The following is a 21463-nucleotide window of genomic DNA, read 5'->3' on the forward strand; positions in this document are numbered from 1 at the left end:
TGCTATGGTGTAAAAATAAGCACCTTTGTCTTATTTAAGACTCTCAGATAAGATGTTCAAAAAATAGGAAGAATTTTCTTTCCTCTGCTCTTGATATCACCTCCCTGTTGAAACACAAAAGTGCTTCGGAACACTTGCCAAGTCCAAGGTCAACTCAGTTTGAGTGCCTCTGAAAAGCTCAGAATTTTAACTCACTTACTGCATCTGTACTATTCTACATGATACTGCTGAACTTGTTCTCTAAAGCCAAAGAAAATGTACAATAAATAGTACATTTTTTTTTTATTATTTTGAACACACCACCAGTAGCAAGTTACCTTCACTAGGATTTTCCCTTTCAAATTTTGAGGGCTAGGAAGCTGTCTGGAATCTGCAGTGACTACAGACGACAAGTCCAGTTTGTCACCAAATATCTCCTTCATGTACTGAGCAATCTTCTTTTGCTGCGGAATACTGCAATGGTTTTCAATAGACAGTATCACTGGAAACCTAGAAGCAAAAACCCCAGATATTGTCATAACTATTTTAAGAGAGAAGACCAGCACAGCTTGCCATGTAAATTTTTTTTTTTTTTTTTTTTACAGTTTGCTTTTGCATTGTTAGTAGTCTGGAAACAAACTCACTTTGAGAAGAAGGACTTTGCATATAAACTCCCAAATATGTGTTCTGTCAGCATCCCTCAGATAGTCCCTGCAGGCAATTCTGCTCCCTTCCAACTCCAACCCTACCCAGTAGCACACAGGGTGACAAAGTTTGAAACTGATGATCACCAAGCAGGAGGCACAGAGAAACTTGCAATAAAGCTCAGCAGCAGCAGAATACCTTGCTGTTATAGCTAACTGAGCAGAAGGTATGTTCCTTTGCAAGCCGTGAACAAAGTCTTCGTAAGCTGTAAGTGACCAGCAAAATGCTCCTGAAGAAAAATGTTTTGGAATCAACAGATTCAAGGCTCCCGGAACTTACAGCTGAAGTTCCCTTAGGTAAAGACATTCCACAAATTTGCCTTGTTGTGTTGTAAACTCTTGGCAGCCCCAGAATTCTATGGCAAGGAATCCCCAATGGCAACTACACACTAGATAAAGAACCACCTCCTTCAGTTTTGAAATCCCCATCTCCTGTTTCTAATCAATAACACCAAACTTTTGGGCGTGAATATTTTGTTTGTTGGGAATTTTTTGCCTCCCCCTGCCTCCTGCCCCCCCCCCCTTTTTCTTGAATAGGAGAATGTAAGCATTTCCCCTTTATTTTCTCTAAAATACTCAAAATTCTATATTCATGATCTAAGGCTATTGGATATATGTGGTTAAATTCCATGATTTTCATAACAAACTGTTACACATCACCATGGTAAACAAAATAGAACCTGAACATTACCCCACATCTCAGTATTTTCTCATACTATGTATGAGACAGCTTCCCAATTTTCCTACTGAAATGAAGCATTTTCTTTACATAGAGAATACATTGATTTTTCAGAATAATTTCCCTGTGGATATGAGTGGGAAGTTCTGTTCAAATATATTCAACAGTCTCAGACTGTTCAAAAAATTACTGAGTTTACAATGCAAGAAAGGTCTTTCTAACTTAGGATGAACTTTCTAACTTGATTGATGGAAACAGCTCATGCAGTTGAACAATAAATATGACAAACAGGGGAACAGAATAAAATTTATAGTTTTTCAATGTGTTTTAAGGAATATTCGTACTTCCTGATGTTGATTGTTGATTTAGACATGAGACTAACTACACAAACCAGACATGTGTAGCTTCAAAACTCACTCTACACTTACTCATTTTTGATGAAGGCGTATTTATTGATAGTTTCTGCCACATCACGGAAAAGTATTTTAGAAGTAAGAGTGTAACCATGGTGCACCACCGGTTCTCCATCTGGACCATCCCAGCAGTCCACTATTAGGAAAGAAAAAGCTATACATTAAGAGATGCCCATGATCTGATACATTTCTGCTGATCTTGCTTGCCAGCAGAACTGGCAATAGTATGTACACTACCCAAACATGCATGTGCCAAGAAATTCATTCAATTTATTATGATCTACCAATTGAGTTAAGACTAACAAACCAGGTTTTTTTTCTTACATCAAATAAGAAATATGTAACCTAAATTAGTTTTTTCCCCCTTCTATTAAGCAGTGGTTTTTTCTTATATATAAAATTTTAAAGGTATGATAGGTCAAATAGCATTTACAGCTACCTCTTGGGAAAGCAGCCTCTGCTTCTGAAAGACAGACTATTTGAAAAGAATTTAGTGTTTTTCCATGCCCAATTAAGCATGCAGTTTTATAAGTGACTATAGTAGAAGTAACATCAAATCCATCACATGTAGAATGGATTAGGACAATAATACTTCTCCTAATTAATTATCCTGGATTCACACCAACCTTGTTACTACTGTTGCCTCTATAGGAAGTCAAGAGCTTCACAAAGAGAAGCCACAGAGCTATTAGCTAGGCTGTATAGAATCCACAACAGTTTTGAGATCAAGCAAAATAGCATGCTGCTCTGCGTTCTGGTGAATTTTCCTACAAAAGTGAAAGTACAGTGGCAGATTGCCCAGTCCTCTCAGGTTCACTTTCTCTAAATTCAGAGTTAACAATTTTTTTTTTCTAGAAATGAGTTTTGCAATATTAGTACCAAAAAATTTGTCAAAAGACTTTATTCTACGCAGAATCCTGAAAATAAAAGACTAACGTTTTGTTATTATTTAAATCATGCAGAACTTAAACAAGAATCCAACACATTCTCCAGGCTATCAAACAGCATCTTGTTTTAATCCATCAGCATCCAACCAATGAAACTGCATCCTACCTCTCCACTGCAGCAGACAAAAGCTAAGTTTCTCAGCTCTAAGATGGTGACAGAAATAGATACTCAGCTGTGCTGACAGAAGGCACTGTTCGCTCACCTGTCCTCCTCCTACAGGCACCTTTCATCTTCCCTTTGCATCCACAGGAGGAACTGCATATGCAAACCACCCACTTTCCCATTCAGCTTGTGAAACAAAAAGGTCTTTGCTGGTTTAGCTCATTCTGAACAACATGGATTCAGAAGCTGTCCTGTGATGCACAAGGGGATCTGCAGAGCAGAACACCCAGGGCTGCTCTGTTGGAACTGCAGGTTCCCAAACAGGTGTCTGCCCATTGCATTACTGGAGCTTGTGCCACAGAAAAAAAAAATGTTTTACACAAATTCAGGACAATGGAAGACTTGCACTGGTTGAGGAAAAGCAGAAGAACACAGCAGCAAGCAGGAGAAAACAGTGGTGTCTATGATGTTTGAGATGGTCATACCCAATAGAAAAATTCTGTTTAGACAGCTAGAAAACAAGAGTTTACAACTTAAGGTAATCAGACAGTGAAGCACTAATGCTTTGAGTTTGCCACTGACTTTGTGCTCATAAGAAATATCCACCATACTTCCCAGAGCCACCAAGTTACATTAAAAACATACCTTCAACACATCGACAACCGTCTTGCAGCACTCGTGCATACATCTCCACTCTGGACTGGGACAGCAGTTGGTCTCCCGTCAGGTATGTATTGTGAGATGAAGCAATAAAGTAGTTACAGAGGGGTTGATCCATATCCTGATGCACTTCGCAGTGCAGCGGATTAAATATATCACAAGCAGGACTGCGCATGAAATTGGTGAAACCTTTCAACAAAGAGAAACAGTTCTGCAATAGATGCAGTACATATTTGCCAAGCAAATGGTTTGCACTAACATTTTTTCTGTTTATGCTTGTCTGTGCTTATGGTCTCCAAACCCACATCAGAGAGATTATCTTCCTGTACCCTGTGTTTTCAACATATTAACTACTGTCTGTGACTTGCTTGGTTCTTCGCAAACTGAAGACGCTGCACAGACTCAGTCCACTGGTGGCACACACACAGGTATTCTTTTTGAAGCCTATAGAAGTTCTGACACCTTTGACAAGAATACATTCCCAAGATCCAACCCAGACAAGTTTCAAACAGCTTTGAACTAGAAAAGCAAATATAATCTAGAAAGACACATTTATGACTTCTATGAATAATAAAAATCAAACATTTGCAAAATGTGACATTGAGCTAAGCCTCTTTAGAAATTAACAACTAATAATGAAAAACAAAAATAGGATTCTAAGAGAAGCATAAAAAAGTAAAGAACAGTAGCTATATGAGAAGGCTGAAAACAAGACAGATAGATATGGCCACTGGCCAACCTATTTTCAGATCAGATGTTTCATTCAGACATTCAAAAGGGGCAGATGACAAAAACACACATGTAAAAATTCTATGAAACCCTGATGAACCTACACCAAATCCAGTGCACGGACAAACAAGTGTGCTCCAGTTGCCTTCTGCAGCTCAGACAAAACCACTCCACTATAAAGTGGACCAGAAGAATATGTTACTGATTCTGTTAGAACTGGTGAAACAAAATATCCTCCCTCACCATTATTCAGTGAGATAAAAATGATCTCTTCATCTAGATGCTATTACAGAGAGTAATCAGCTAAACCATAAGTTGTTACTGCTATAAAAACTGTCTTTTCCTTCCCCTTCTTCTCAAACTGGTATCCCTTACCCCCTCATGATCCTTGTTAAAGCATCAGTATAACTGAGAAATTGGGTCAAATGCTTTGGCAGCATCAGTCTGCATTTGCTGGGACGATGAATTGTGCCTTGGAGGGCAAGTGATTTGCTTGCTGGGAATATAGATGGGAAGGTGGGAGGGGGGGAGGAACTTCAGCCTCACGTTCAGCAGGATGCAAAGAATTTGACATGTGCACCATCTTTCCCTCAATGGACCCTTGTGACGGTAGCAGGTAAAAGCTATTCTGTTCTGCTCTGTCACAAGTGTAATGTATTGTAAATAAGAGGAAGCAGAGGAAATCCCTCACATACTGGGCAGCAAAAGAGACAAAGGTTATGACACCTGCAAGAGTATAGGTTTGGTATCCTGCAGAGCTGCCAGGATTTCATGCTGCTGTTAATGCTCCATGGGTCCCAAGTTGAGAAGTTATCTTCAGAAAGCAAAACAGTGTCAGGAACAAAACAAAATAACACACTTTTATCAAAGTGAAATTGTCAGATCTTTCTTATACAGATCACAGGACAGAAGTGGGAGTCATACTGACATCCTGACTTTGAAGCAAATACTTCCTTTCCATCCTTTCCCCCACTCCATGAGTTTATCGCTGACTCTGCCCCAGTGACACTCCTTTACTGTAAGCTCTACCCTGACTGAATACAACATGTAGACAAGGTAGCACCAACCAAAGAGCTGCACTGCAGCACAGGGAGCATGGGGCCCATGCTAGCCAACTAAACATCTAGCTAATTTCACTATAATTTACAGTTTTCCCTATGCTTCAAGTTTATCTGAGAAGATGGTACTTGGTTTATACTTCTGTAAATCAGCTTTAGATAGATAAAGTTCTAAAAATACCTCATTTGAGACAGACAAATGTAAAATATTACAAAAGGATAGTGCAAACAACACTAACCCTTAAAGCAACTCAAACACAAAAGCAGCAGCAGGAAGGTTAAGAGGAACAGGAATGCTTTCAGAAATATTTTTTATCTAAGTGCATGGCTTGTTCATTTTGCTATCCTTACTTCAGTTCAAGTGCAGTACCCGGGGTCACACCAGAGGCTTGTTTAAGATCTGGAAGGTTATACTGAGGATTTAAGTATCATGTGAAAGAATCCTTCCCCCACCCCAAAGTCACCATTTAAATTACGCTGCTTCATGAAAGCTGTCTTCTGGGCAAATTAACACACCATGGCATTTAATCTACTTCATGCCAGTTCAGATTTTCATTTGATTCCAAGCTGGGTTCTGAACAAATAAACCATTTAGAATCGCTTTAGCAAACAAGATGAATAAGGTTTTCAAACTCAAAGAAAATGCAACTACCCATATTTCATTTCATATGCTTATTTCACATAAGCATAAAACAGTGAATTGTACAGGAGCAATTTCAAACCTGCAAAGGCAGAGCAGAATGGAACTTTGCTTCCATTGCTTCAGTTACAAGCAAAATGTGGTATAAATCACATGGTATAGAATGTTTTACATTTGTGTTTTACAAATACTCAGCAACAAATTCATTCAAACCCAAAGCATTCACATTATTGTCTGATGCCTATGATATATCACTGTATAATACTAACTGCTAATTCATCCCACCTACTCTCATCTTTGCTATGTCCCACAAAAATGCACCTCCACTACTGATCAGACTGCTAATCTACATAATGTCATACCACAGTCAAATATGATAAACTACACCAAAACACTGTTAAAGCTCTTCCATTCCACTACATTATGTAGAGACAAAGATAATTTTGAAATAAAAACCTTTACCTTCAATCCCAAGAACATTTTGCTTCTTGTTTTCTTCTGATACTTCAAACTTCTGTATGATGTCAAGACAATATTCTGGTGTCACATTATTCATCTGCACAAAAAACAACCCCAGCATTGGTGCACTTTAAATACCACATCACCAGCATGTCAAACCTGACTTCAAGCTTCTGGGTTCAGTTGAAAAAACTTATAATCAAACATTGAGATCAGTCAAATATGAGTAAAAGAGTCAATAACACTACTGTAAAAGACTTTATGATTTTGGTTTCATTTTTGGCACAAGCCTCATGGCTCTTATCTTTGAGGATAAAAATAGGAGGGGTAGCAATCACTTAAAAGGTGTGTCATTTTAATTTAAAGAATAAAATCAACTGTTAAGCACACTTACTATGTGTACTGGGCAATATTGATGAAATGAGAACTATTATAAGTTATATTCAATTGGCAGTGTTTGATTTCATTTTCATGCATTTTACACTTCTGTGATTTCATTACTTGCAGGAGTGTTTACTATAATACACAGGCTGAGATAAATAATTAGATTCTGAAAAGAAAACCAGCAGTTCTTCTGAAACAAATAAGAGTTTTGTCATCAGCTTCAACTAGAAAGCAGCTTAAGTCCTAACTGAATAGTGTGGTCAAAGTATTACCATATACTCCTATTTAATTTTAAAGGAAAGTAGCAGCTTTTGTTGCTTAGCTCTTCTCTTGTCACACCACCCTGAAGTTGTATAGAACCAAAGTGAGCAATACAATTGGGTGTATTTCATTTCCTCCACTAACAATATCACAGGATGACAATGAACACTAAAACCTTTGGCAGATTATTTGTATCATTATTCTGTTTACTGGTTGTACTCAGCATCCTCTGTCAAAGTCAGTTCAAATGCCCTGACATGCAGACAGTCTGGAAGCACAGAAACATGCAGTTCCCCCTCTCATAGTGTGTTGTCTCTGTCAACATGACTGCTTCAGGCAGAGGCAGAAGTGAGGTTAGTCATCATGCAGATTACACAGTATTTATTGTTTAAATCTGAAAACAGTCTCTCTATGAACTGTTCTTACTAACGGACTCCTCTTTCAGACGGCAACACCAATTTTACTTACATTGTTCCCTCTGTGGCCTTTGATGAATTTGTGCTTTCCATTATTTCCTGTACCTCAGGATTCCCGACAACAGCATTCAGCTATATGGAAATCTAGAAGTATGCTGACTCTCTCAATCTCATCTTCTCTAAGGGCCCAATCCTGCCAAGCGGTCTTAAGAAATTTGGATGCCATGACTGACCATATTTCATAACAACTAAAAGGCTATGGCCTAAGTATGAAAAGTTACCAGAGGAGGTGAAAAACTAGATATTTCAGTGTTAGAAGCATAGTAACAGAAGGCAAGCATGTGAACACTTCAGCTTGAGTTGCCATATGAGCTGAGAGACATAGAGCTATTTTCTAGCCTTTCTGCCATTTGCCCTTCCCTCTGTTTTACTCTTGCACAGGGAAAGCATGGCTTGGCCCATCTCCTTCTCCAAACATTTGTATCTCCTAGCTAAGCCAACAATCATGAGACTCTTGCAGGATTATAGGAAAAAGAACAATTCAGCAGGAAAAAAACTGATTATCTTAGCTCAAGTAAATGTTACTATTTGATTGCAAACACTGTTCATAGCAGGTCCTTCTTCAGCATGAGCTGGCTAGAAATAAGTTTTCATTATCCCATATCTCCTTGATGGCTGAATGGCAGTATACTTGTGTGCTCTAGGAATGAAAATGTCTAATCTAGTCCAAAGCTGCATCTGCTAGGGAAAAGCCCACTGATTCATGCTTTTTAACTGGAGATTGAGAGATGATGACTTAAGCTACTCATTTAAATTTGTTTTCTTTAAGTTTTAAAGTATTCAACTAAAATGAATATAAAATAGCAATTATAATTATCAATAACTGAATATTTAGATACATGAATTATTGAAAATGGCCGACAGCAGTGTTTCCAAAATCTGTTGAATACATAGCTACTTTTTATGTTCCTGGTTAAATGCTTTAGTTTTGATGGGGATACCTCCTTTACAAGAGCATCAGCCTTTGAATAACCAATAAGACTTTGTTTTCAACTAAATAAACTACCAGTTAATTTTCCTAAAATAAGATCCTACAGAACTACAAAAAAAACCTAACATTATCCCTAATCTTCAGTGTACAAGTATGAGAAAGAAGAGGGAAATCACTTTTGATTTCACCAATCTAACTGGATGCAGGTCAGACAATCCTATTGCCAAAAGTCTAATGCTATCTGAAGCTGCAAAGCACTGCAATGCCAAGTAACAGGAGAAACCTCCTCTGCCAAAGTTCCACAAGTTAAGAATGTGAATTGTTCCCACTTCCCATTCTCATAGGAATGAAATTTGGAGAAGAGAATGTAAAGTAGAAAGGAAGTTATGGAAAAAAAAAAAAGGAAGGAGAAGTTAGAAAAGCAGCACAATGCTAATAACAGGTATTCCTAGACGGGATGCCAACCCACCAGCATGTCAAAAGTACTGTAATGGTTTAGGCTTTAGTTGCTCAGTATATTTTGACTTTTCTTACGGAATGAATAAATCAAAGCCATTCTTCCAATTTCAGTGCAAGATGTCAACGTAAGATGTCATGACATACTGCATCCCACATAAATCAGTTATAATGATTATCCTTTTGTCTGAGAGAGGGAGGAAGGCATCATCTTGCTTTCCAATCAAGAGTTTGTGTTGCCACAGAGGGGTTTTTGAGTTGTTTTTTTTTTTGTAAAGCAGCAAGGATTGACTAGGCATGATGATGTGGTATTGTCTTCTTTACCTGATAGTAAGAAGCTCTACAGTTTATCCTGTTTTTGAAGTCCATGTACCAACACTGATATTCTTATCAGTTCCCTATTCCTTTCGGGATACTGGCTCCTGATATCCTTCTGCATACACTGTTTCAGATCATAGCCTGACATATGCAGACACACCCTGGCACATACTGTCTTATTATATCCCTTTGAAACACCTCCCAGGAGAGCAGGTGTACTTATTTCAAAATATTAATTTTCTAAAAGTGTACCTAATCCCCACTTCTCACCACTTTTTGTCACATTTTCACTATTCACCATATCCCTAGCTATTCCTGTGATACTCTATAATTAGTGTAGAGAAGTAATAAGAAGAAAGTTACTCTCTCAAGAAGGCTTAACTAAAAATGCACTAGCTCATACTGAATAATTAACTAAAAGCTTTACATAATAATATGTGCATGTTCTGAGGGTGTAACTGTTATAAAATTACTTCCTAATTAGCTCAATTAAAATGAACAAGGGCATTCATTTTTGCCATCAGTTTCTTTTGAGCTGCATACGACAGCTGCCCTTTTAACCACAGAAGATACCAGTCTGGTACCAATAGTGTCACAGTATTAACACTTCCACCTGATTCTTATCACTTGGGAGTATAACTGCACATCATTCAATATGAAGCACTTCCTTGGAGCATGCAGAGAATGCTGCTGTAGGCAAATTCTCAGCAGGCTGCCCTTATTTTCAGGACAGAGGAACACTGTATTTCAATGTAACTGATCCAAGTGGCAAGCAGAAACATGGGGAAACTTCACTAAGGAAATCAAAACTAAATATTTCATGTTTGTAACACGAACCTTGTAACTGCATAAAACCATCAGCACAAGAATCAAAAAGGTCTCTACCATGAATGAAATAAAAGCACTTGATGTGCCGTGACTACAGCAGAAAAGCAGAGGGAAGAGCAAACAATCCCACAACAGCTGTCTGAACATTTTTTCCTATATTTGGCTATATTTAAATGTTCATATATATGCCTGCCTACTATTCCCATACCTTTTGTTCCACCTTTAGAAACTGAGCAAGTTCTTCAACAGTGAGGTGATCCTTCTTGTCACTGTAACTTAAGAGCAATAAGTAGAGATCTCGACGTAAGGACATCATCTTGTAGAACACTGAAAATTCTTCAAAATTTAGGGTTCCTTGGTTCTCATCTGTGTCTGCTTCCTAAGAGGTAAAGAAACTCAGATAAGCATGTTAAACACACATGAATTCAGGGAACAAAGCAGAACAGGTTTTACATAGACAACAGAAATCTAATAAATTCTAGTCTGCAAGATTCTGTTCAGACACAAATTCCAGCAGCAAAAATAACTGCAAAATTATAGTACCATCTATTGATTTTATTTTTTTTTGTGAAAACAGTTGCCACACTAAAGCTACAGGTGTCTTATGAAAGTCTCAATTCCATCCTTATTTTTGAATTTGTTACCCCTGTTAAGAGGCTCACCCTGGGCTTTATTCTGATCTCTGTTACTCTCCTGTATGCCCTGCAGTTATCCTGGCTTAAAACATAATAAGGAACCTAATAATTTCACCCATGGCTTCCTCTGACAACAGGGTCTCAGATTTTAAAACATTCAAGACAACATCAGAGTCTTATATGGTAATCTAAACTGCAACACACTCAGCCCCCTGTCAGCACTCTGTAGAGGGGACAAGTCTGCAGCAGCAATAAGACTCCACACCACAGCATATGCCAAAAAGCCTCAGTCTTGATGGCAGGTTTTGTTTATCCTCAGAGGTAGAAAGAGAAGAAAACCGTACTTAAAGCATGTTAATACAAGCTTTTTACTGTGAATATCTGCGTAAGAGGATTGTTTTGGATTTTCAAAACAAAGAATACATTCTGGAGAACTGCTGTCAAACTTTATGTAGGTCTCCACAAAAAGCAAACTTCATGGAAACTTCAACTCTTACCAAGTTTGAGGCCATAAGCAGATAATGGAGACAAAATGAAATAAATGTTTAGAAGTATGCTCTTGTTCCCATGAATAATGCCCTTCATTCATAGCTGTATATAGTTTTTTTTCTCTGTAGTTATAAACCCCATTGACATTCTCAAGTCATGTTCTGTTAAAAATAGTGTTTTCTTCTGTGCAGGTCAGAACACCTTCTGTACAGAGAACCTTTTTAACACTGACTTTGCTATGAACTTATGGTCTTGTGTCTACAGCTGTGCACCAAATACAAGTTCTTCTCTACATGGAGGACAATATTCATCCTGCTATCACTTCTTCCTTCACAAGAAGGCTCTTCCAATTGGTGTCCAACCTCACTTTTTCTACAGAAGAGGAGCAGATGCAATGAGCACATCTTTGACCTGGCTTGCTTTCCAAGGATCCAGTTCTGCTTTCCCCTTCACATAAAATACTCCACTTAACTTTGAAACATGTCTTAACTGTTAGTACATTCACACAACTGAAGTAGCTGTCCATACTCTATTCCCAGGTGCAGGGTCTGGACTGTATCATACACCCAGCCATCCACATGGACCACAGATGCACCTCCAGGCCAGGTGCTGTTTGTGCAATGTCTGACCTGTAATGCTGAGTCACATAAACAGTACCACCTGAGCAGATTAAGTGCAAGAACAGGGCAGAGTAGCTAGATACAGGTGCAAGGATTTGTCCCACCATTATTCTGCTACTCCATTTATCCTGCATTAAGTCCTGGAAGTCCATAGAACTGCTGACAAAAAGCACTGCTTGTGGGGCAAAACCTCTAGGATTGAGCCCTGAATGACTAACAGTAAACAAACTTTCAATGCTCCTTTTCTACTTGGCCTTAATAACTTTAAGCATGTCTGTGAGGTCTATGGCATTAACTCAGGAATATGCTGGCAGCAAGAGCAGCAAAATGAAAGTAAATAAAGCATTTCATTTTTAATCAAAAGTTGCCTCTGATTATACAAAGGCTAATTAATGGTTTCTAGAGTGCCCTAGCACTCATTCCTAGACAGCTTAACATTGTAGACAGAACTATATTACTTTTCCTCTCAGTACATGGCTTCACAACTCCCTTCCCCTGTTGTAGCAGTGAGCAGCATCGGCAAAACCTGAGGATTTCAGGGAGCTGCATTTCATTACACCTTATTAGTTCTAATGCCATTTGAGCTATAAACTCAGATCACAAAGTAAGCTGAGAAAAAAATAATTCCCAGCTATCTGGTGCTGAGCTGAATTTTGAAGCATTTTATATCTACTACATATCTTAAATGATATTTATCATTTGTGGGAACAAGTACAACCTGAATTCATTACTGCAACACAACCCCACCAGTTTCCACACTTCTCAAGTCATTGGAGAGTAACTTGAAAACTCCACAAATGTATCTCTAATGTGGGGTTTATGACAGAAAACCAAATTACTTCTGACCATAGAAGATTCTTTAACTTTCCCATGTTTTATAGCAAACCAGCTTTTGGCTGCTACTGTTTCAGAAGAGTTAAGAAAAATTTATTTTGCTCTTCATTACATCCTTGACTTATCTTTTGTTTTCTCTATATCAGTAAATACTAGGGCTGGTGGGAAATGGTAACTACTTTCAGACAGAAGTAAAAAAATTGATTCTGGCTAAGTAAGATTTAAAAAAAAACAAAACAAAACAATTACTGTCATAAAGCTAGTTTCTATTAAATAATTTTCCATAAATGAAATGGAAAAGTATTTCAATAGAAACAGAGTAACTTCATTGTCCATCAATGCCAGCATAGAACAATTCAGTTTAGAGATGAAAACTATCATGCATCTGAAAAAGTAATATTAATAAATAGTCTTCTGTGTGGCTCACATCATTAAAACAATGTTCTGATGCATCCTTGTCTACAAAAAGGTTGAGGCTCAAAGAAAGTCTGAGGTGCTGGAAAGGACAGAGTTTAAAGCCGCAACTTGGAAATCCTGTTCTGGATCTGTCCAGAAACAGACTATAACTGGCACTATCTTACCACAGCAAAACTGTGTTAGAGACTACCAACCTGAAACATCTGCCGGACCTTCCTGCGGGGCAGGTTAACATTTAGTTTATGCATCAGCTGGTGGATCTCTTCAATATTCAGCAGGCCATCTCCATTCTTGTCAGCCTCCTCAAATGTTTGTTTGACCCAGCTACAAATGTGTCAAGGAAAGGTACAAGAGTGCAACTTCCTCATGCAAAGGGAGACAAATTCAGAAGAACAAGTCTCTGCCCCAACTCTTCTGGGCAGGGAAGTAATCCTCCTTAGCAGAGAACCTTAACAACTTCCAGGGAGAAAAACTCGGGCATTATTCAATTCAGTCTTCACAAACAAGTTTTCCCTCAAATCAGTGCTTACAGGTAGAACATTTCCATTAAGACTTCCCACAGCCTGCATTATTGTTACCATGGGTACACTGTGGAATAAAGTTATTGCTGGCAAAGACCTGGTGCTATCTACATTGTTCTCCACACACTCATGCCAAATGAAAGCATTTTTACTACTTTACACCCTGTGGTACAATTTGCTATTGCACCTCCTGCCTGGTGCAACTAAAACAGTTATATTTGAGGGCTGGTGATTTTGTGAGTCAACTCTAAGGAATCAAGCTCAATAGCCATCTGTATCAGGGATGATGTTAATCTAGGATAAGAGGATAGAATAAGGAAAACTGTTAAACCAGCCCAAGTACATGATTATCGGCCTCTGGTTTCCATCAGAACCTCATTAAAAATTAACCATTCTTGTTTTTCCATGCTCTCTCCTCCAAGACTGTCACACAGGTTGTTTCACCTGTATCTGTATAACTCTTCTATCTCTGGACAAGTTCTTTGTCCACCACTTTATCTCCAGTACCTCTGTGCTCACCTTGTGTTACACTTCCAGAAGGCATCAGAACTGTAAGTCGCACAGAGAAAATTGATAGGGTCCATACATTTGCTTTTTCTCCCCTCACAAGGGCAAAATGGCATCAAATAAAGTCAACAGCTGCCAAATTCAGAAAACAAGAGGAGCTCTATGCTGCGTGAAGAATCATATTTTAACATAACCTTTATTGGGATATTCTGCAGGTGTACATGGGTTTGAGATGACACTAAACCAGTTTTTCTGTCCCCTTCTCCCTGCCCCACTGTAGTTTCATTCAAAAGCTTAAAACTGGTACTGGTTTGTACTATTATTTACAGGTTCACAATACAAGCTCCTTCTTACTTTCTGTTACAAATGTCTCTGAGAACTTATTCTTTAAGTTTTCAAATACTGTTGAGCTTGCTCTAACATCATCTTCCATTTCTCCCTCCATTCTACTTGAATTTCTCCACTTTCTAACCAGTACCTTTTAGCCCCTTCTTTGCACATATATCCCTTTGCAGCTTTTGCCAAGTCCTTATGCTAGGTGGAACTGGTACAGGGTTATTCTGTCTGCAGTCTCCCAGCTGCCCCTTTGGATACCACAAATGAGACTTGAAGCGATGTTTCACCAGTAGAGAACATGCAGCTTGGAAAAGCTGAGGATAAATATAGCAAACTGAATATGTGTTCAACAGAGCATGCAATTTATCCCCTAAATGGACCTGTGCCTATCTTGTATCAGAACTAAACACTGGAAATAGGAATCAAAATACCTGATGTAAATATTCCTTCTGAAGAATATACAAGTGATCACTGTAGATTTACATGTGGCAGAAGAGACAGGTTACAATTTTAGTCAATATGCACTTTGTTGTTTGTTGGTTCGTTGCTTTGGGTTTTTTTGGGGGAAGGTTTTGGTTTAGTGGGAAGAGTGTTATTTGGGTTTAACATAGAACGAAACATAGAGTGGTTTGGCTTGTAAGGGACCTTAAAGATCATGCAGTTCTAACTCCCCTGCCACGAGCAGGGACACTTTCCACTAGACCAGGTTGCTCAAAGCCTGGTCCAACCTGGCCTAAAATGCTAGTCAACACCGTTGTTAAAGCAAGCACATCAAAGAAATATTCAATGGACATGATCTTTATAGGAAGTTCATTTTGGTTTCTAGGTTACAACAAACATTTAAGAAGCTTTAAAGATTTGTGTTCCTGACAATCAGTGGAGGCTGAGAAGCAGACATGTATCTGACATACACTGACCAGGAGAAACAGAGATGACAAGGAATTAGTAGTCAGTTTACTTGAAGACTCCTAAAAACATTGAGTTTCACTTGTGCAGAGGCTAATGAATTCAAGTTTTCAGTTAACAGTATCCTGAAAACAGTGTCTTCTAACGGACTTTGCAATTTGCAGCAGAAGAACAAAAACACAGAAGATGACAGAAATCCTGAAATCATGCTAAGGTTATGCCGTGGTTCAAGTTCAAGTCCGCTCTCTCACTCCCCCCCTTTACCCCCCCACCCCACTCTTGGAAGGAGGAGAATTGAAAGAATGTAACTCCCACGGGTTGAGATAAGATCAGTCCAGTAACTAAGGTATAACACAAAACCACTACTGCTACCACCAATAATAATAATGATAAGGGAAATAACAAGGGAAGAGAATACAATACCACCCATCAATACCCAGCCTGACTGAGCAGTGAACTAGCCCTTCTGGGTAACTCTCAGTTACATCCCAGGCAAGACATGCTGTGGTATGGAATACGTCTTCAGCTAGTTTGGGTCAGGTGTCCTGTCTCTGCTTCCTCCCGGCTTCCACTCCTCCCTGACAGAGCATGAGGCTCAGAAAGTCCTTAGTCAGACTAAGCATTTGAGCAGTAACTAAAAACATTGCTGTTATCAGTGCTGTTCCCAGGCCGAAAGTCAAAAACACAGTGCTGCACCAGCTATTAAGGAGAAAAAATGACTACTACTGCTGAACAGGACAGCTTAGTATTTACTGCGATAACTAGAAATGACTGTTTTGACTCTTCAACAAAAATTTCACTAACAAAATGCAAGACTATCCCCTGACTTCAATGCAGCTTAATGCAATCCCTAAGGCACAGCTGATGTCTTATTGCACAGGTGTCCGTGTCAAACCCGTCACTCAAGCTTTCACAATCAATGGTAAGGTTTTTGATCACATAATAGCAGATGAAAAGGACACCCTATGCTGAAGTCACTAACACACAAAAAAATACAAGCCAGAAACACTGAATCAGAAGCTGGAGCTCAGGCTCATAAAAGGATACTGATCATGTGTTCTCTGTCGCTTAGCAAGTGAGTCCTCATCACTTATTCCAGCCATCAAATATTTCAGTCCTGTGATCCAGGTGCGAGCTTCCTCTGGGTTAGATGTAATCAGATCCAGTGACTCCATGTGGTTGCCATGGTAAATGGTAAAGCAACAGCTCGGGTCAAAGTTCCCCTCTGCATGGCGGTGGAAGATTTCAGACTGCCGGCCTTCAGTGACTTTGTAAATAGAATCAATGACAACTGTTGGGAAAAGGGAAAACAAAAATTGGCATGCTTTGATATCCACCCAACCTCTTTCTGGTTTTAGCAATTCTGAATTATTCAGGCAAAATATCATTAAACATTTGTTAGTGTTACATTGTCATATCCCAAAGCGCTTTTTGATTTCTAGGTTTGTTCAAGCCACATGTACAGTGCAGCTAGCTGCCTTGAAGGCAGGCCAGTGCATGTACAGGCAAGTTACAGCAGAGCTCTGAGTGCTCCTTGCTCTATCAGAGGACTGCAGGCTACCCAAAGGGGAGCAACAAGAAGACAGATACCAAGTGTCTTCCATCAATGAGTGAAACACTGCATAGCTCCAAAGGGACTCCTCCTATCACAGCTGCGCTCTCTAGAGCAGGAAGACAAGGACACCCTAGCACAGTGACGGATAACATGGTTCCCAGTGCCACACCATGAAACAGCTATGCTGTTCAACACAACAGCTCTTAGCCACCACTCACTGGACCAAAAGCATTTCAAATTCCAATTTAAAACCGTACAGCAGAAACAGTTTCAATAAGAAACAATGCTACATAATGACTTCAAGATTTAATAATATCTAAAGAAAGTTATCAGTTAAGATTAAGAAACCTCAATCTAAACTTTTCTAGATTCTGTATTTAAACTTGTGATGTATATATTTAAAATAGTTCCTTGTAGTTATCTTCAGTTTGCTCATAATTCATATAGAGGTATGAAAAATGTTGAAATCAGACTGAACTACACTGCCTTCCTTTCATAGTCCTGAACTTTCAGTAGGTGGATAAACTCTACCCACACTCTTGAAAGTCTTCATGTAAGAATAACATCACATTTGAAATAAGCATCAAAAAGCATTTATTTAATCTGTCCCTCTGTAGTTCACATTCTAATACTGAACTGCCCCAGAAATTAAAAGGAATATTAGAAGTTTACTTTTTGCCTTTTCACTTTTTCTGGATGGTCTCCATCGAATGCAGGTTCTGTGCTCATCCAGATAGAAGAGACGAACTAGTCCTTTGGTTCCACTCTTCAGCTTAACCATCTGAGTCCCAGACTGCATAACACTCATGCATCTTTCAACTGTGTAACAGACAGAATAAATTCAACTAAATGGCCATTTAATTCCACTAGTAAAATGACTTACCGGCTTTCCAACATCTGCCAAGCATATCACATTTTCGATTTGTACCTTTAATGACAGAAACTAGTCACTGTTGTATGAGACACACTATTTCTTCTTCACTAGCTTCTCCATATAGGGGAAAAAATAAATAAAATAAAAAAATCTGTCAAAACACCTTCACAACAAAGGAGGAAAGAAAACTTTACCATACATTGAAGCTAAAGAATTTAAAGTTGTTCAATACTTACCTCATTTAATTATTTTCTATTATTACACACACTACTAGAATTTTAAACCCCAGTAACTCTGCAAATTTCAGATGGTGAGATTATCACTCAAACTCCCATTCCTTTGGGTCTGCTAATCTTTTAGCCTTTATCTTGTGCTTTTGACACTGTTAGAATTGATAACAGATTTATAAACACAATTCCTCCTCCCTACCACACACATTTACACCCTCTCCATCCTGCTACTAAGTTTCAAGTACATACTGTGATGACTTCCTTTCATCATCCCACCCAGGACGATAGGGCTTTGTTTCTCTATGTTTTGACTAAAATATACCCATCTCTTCCATTTCATCTCACATCTTCCCTCCTACAGTTTTCCAAACAGTAGGATCAAGATAACATTTCCTCCTGATCCATGCTCTTAAGTTACACTCTCCTATCCATTCACAGCCTCTCCTCACTTGATATCACTCCACATTCACCTCTCAGATAATTTGTTTACACTCTGGCTGGCTCCCAAATACTATCTGTGTCTGTCTACTTCTTCTTATCATCCTTCTGCTCTTTATCATTTCTCTCCAATACTCCTCTTGGTATCACAACAAAGACCAAGACACCCTCTCACTCCTCCCTGTCAGAACTAGGATTTATTTTCTGAGCAACTGACACCTCCTTAGCTCCCACAGCAAGTGGCACATCCAGCAGTGGACTCAGACCCAGCCGAAACCCAGCAGTGCTCTCATACACCAAAATAAGTTGTGATGGCCCTGCTCAGTTAACCTTCACAGCAGATGTGTGGCCACAGAATGTCTTCCAGCAGTCACAAAATTCTGAGGCTATCAGTGAAGGAAAATAAGCCAGATGCTCCTTCCGAAGCATCTCTGGGTCAGATGCAGCCACAACAGCATCCCAAACATTAGTCAAATACGGGACAAATAGCCATGGTTGCTGGACCAGCTTCCCCTGGCTCCCTCACACAAAGGGAGATGGCAAGCCAAAATCCACATAAGATAAACTGCATCAGAAGCTGTTTTTACTGAGTTGCCCTTCCTGGAGGAAAGGGGACTCAGATTGAGCTGAACAGAACCGAACTGTTCTGAATGTATCAGATGCATGAGTGCAGTAAATTTTTCCTTCATATGTCCATAAATATATGGCCTTCCCTGAATACACATAATATACACCAAATGAAAATGTGGCTTCGGAAGTTCTTTAATATGAGCCATAAAAGTGCATAGATCAAGTCAGAAATAGATGTTATGCAGTATCCACACACTGACCATGGCAATTTTAACCTGTATCTATCTGAAGATGCACAAAATACCAGGAAGACAAGCCTTTACACCACAATAGATGGAATATTCAGAACCTTGAAGAAAGATTAACTGAAGCAAAACTAAGCCTCTAAAACTTACTGCATAGGTACATATACATACACCTCTTGGCAAACTGAGTTTTTTGTTTTAGAACAGTTTAGATCAAGTATGCCTTGGATTCATGCTTAATATACAATAATTGTCCTCCAGCACAGGAATAAGGTTCTTCACAAAAAAAGGCTGTACCAGTGTGTGCGTGGATATGCAAATCTGTACTGCAACATTAGCATGGCATACAAACTTCAGACGCATTCTTATTTCACTAGTATAAGTATCAACACTATTAGAGCAATCAATTGCAACAGTGTTTTATCTCAAGAAGAGGTTCAGCAAGAAGCTGTTCAACACAAAGTCTATTTCTTTGCACCTAAGGCTATCAGTTAATATTAGAAGTCTTACAAAAAAAAAAACAAAACTAATTCTCACGTAAGTCTTTATTTTTATCAGCTCAGTTATAATGAAAAAAACCCAACAACAATGAGGCTTCACTAAAGATGTTGAAGACAGATAAGAAACAGCAGAAGAAAGAGGACTACATTACTGTAAGAAAAGTAGAAAATGGGCCACACAGAAAATTACAGCCAACACAGCCATGGGGAGAAAATAAATAAATAAAAAAGAAACAAACAAAAAAAAACCCACAAACCAAAACCTCTTCACTGTTTCAATTGCCTAATAATTTATGTATTTGTAACTGTTACTGTAGTACATTTTACATACACACTTTCAGACAGACTTCTGAATCAAAGTTATAGTTAAATTGAAGTTATAGGGAACAGATTTTAAAACACTTTTTTCCCCAGAGTGGAAGAAATCCAGTTCCTGCCAAATATCTCAACATTCTCCATTTTTTAGATGCCATCTGCAAGAAGCCCACTGCCCAAATAAGCACCATCTTTTCTGCTTGCAATTTTCCATCAGAAAATATCATCTGAATGCAAACATTTAAAGAATAGTAAGCATGTAAAGAATAGTAAGCATCACATCATCCCTACTGTGTAGGTGTTAATAACAGAAAGAATCCACTTCTAAAGAAAGGACTAGGGTAATAGAACTGCCACACCATTCAGAGGCCCATTGGATTTCAACTCTGCAAACCATTTACAAAATATAGTCCTCCCCTTAAAGCTATTTATAAAATATAAGTACACAAAGAAAAGAACTCTTGTTCAAATCTATTCCTAATATGCTATTTCAGCCTCTGGCCAGACATTCACAAGAGAGAGACAACCACACATTATCATCTCAGTAAGGTGAAGTTATTGAACAGAGGCAGTTCAGAACAAAGCTCCAGAAGAGTGATTCAAGAATGTTTTCACTAAGGAACAGGAAAACTCACTCCAGAAAAACATTTAATCCTCTAGATAAATTAGTAAGTGAAGCAGCTCCTCCATGCAGAAGTCTGAGAAAACAAGACATATAATGGTTTCCATTACATGGTATTTTTCTTACACAAGGACTAGCTCTGTATTTTTTGCCTGAAGTCTGAAAATTAATTTAGTGAAACTAGAATACAATATAGTTTATGTATTACAAGAACAAAGCAAGTTAATCTGGAAGTATAAAATTAAGCTTATGCATTGTCTATTTAAAGCTTTACCTTCAAATGAAAAAAAAAATCTGAAAACTAGTCATTTCTGTTTCCAGATTTATGCAAACTTATTCTTGATAGTCTAAATTCATCCAAGCAGACAGCCTGCAGTTTAACGGATTTTAATAATATTAAAACCAGTCTATTTTCTCCTCACAAAATAACCATTTAGAGCTAAACAGACCTGAGTTCAAAGAGCATTTTTTGATTTCTATTTCAAACAATGATAACCATTCCTAGTAGTACACACATCTCCTCTGAAGAAGGAGCTGCTTCTCTGTCTAACAGTAAGCCAGATACAAACCCATCTGCGCCAGCTGGACTTTTTCTGAAGTGGCCACACTCCCCAGCACATGGCAGACCTCTGAAGCCAGTAGGAAAGCCATCCAAGCTCCTGGAAAGTCCAGATGTTACTTGAAATCTTGCACATTAGGCAGATTCTATTTATTCTACCTGACAGCACAGCTCCTTGCTGCTGAATAAATCAAGCTGCTGCCTGGGAACGTTAAGCTGGAACTCTGACCACTAACCATACGTGGTCTTACATTCAAAAAGCACT

General features: G+C 38.6%; 1 protein-coding gene across 2 annotated transcripts in view; it reads right to left on the reverse strand.

The window, feature by feature from the left end:
• PLCH1 (phospholipase C eta 1) overlaps positions 1 to 21463 on the reverse strand; it is a 62202-nt gene that overhangs the window by 22332 nt on the left and 18407 nt on the right. For both annotated transcript variants that reach the window (XM_005141974.3, XM_031042695.2), the window contains exons 2-9: positions 17518 to 17664; positions 16338 to 16581; positions 13215 to 13344; positions 10234 to 10404; positions 6375 to 6468; positions 3471 to 3674; positions 1791 to 1911; positions 318 to 489 (exon numbers count right to left, since the gene is read on the reverse strand). In XM_005141974.3, coding sequence (XP_005142031.2) covers positions 318 to 489; positions 1791 to 1911; positions 3471 to 3674; positions 6375 to 6468; positions 10234 to 10404; positions 13215 to 13344; positions 16338 to 16581; positions 17518 to 17664 — 1283 coding nt within the window. The remainder of the gene's footprint in view (positions 1 to 317; positions 490 to 1790; positions 1912 to 3470; positions 3675 to 6374; positions 6469 to 10233; positions 10405 to 13214; positions 13345 to 16337; positions 16582 to 17517; positions 17665 to 21463) is intronic.

This window comes from Melopsittacus undulatus, chromosome 6, assembly GCF_012275295.1.
Source record: "Melopsittacus undulatus isolate bMelUnd1 chromosome 6, bMelUnd1.mat.Z, whole genome shotgun sequence".
Classification (NCBI taxonomy): domain Eukaryota; kingdom Metazoa; phylum Chordata; class Aves; order Psittaciformes; family Psittaculidae; genus Melopsittacus; species Melopsittacus undulatus.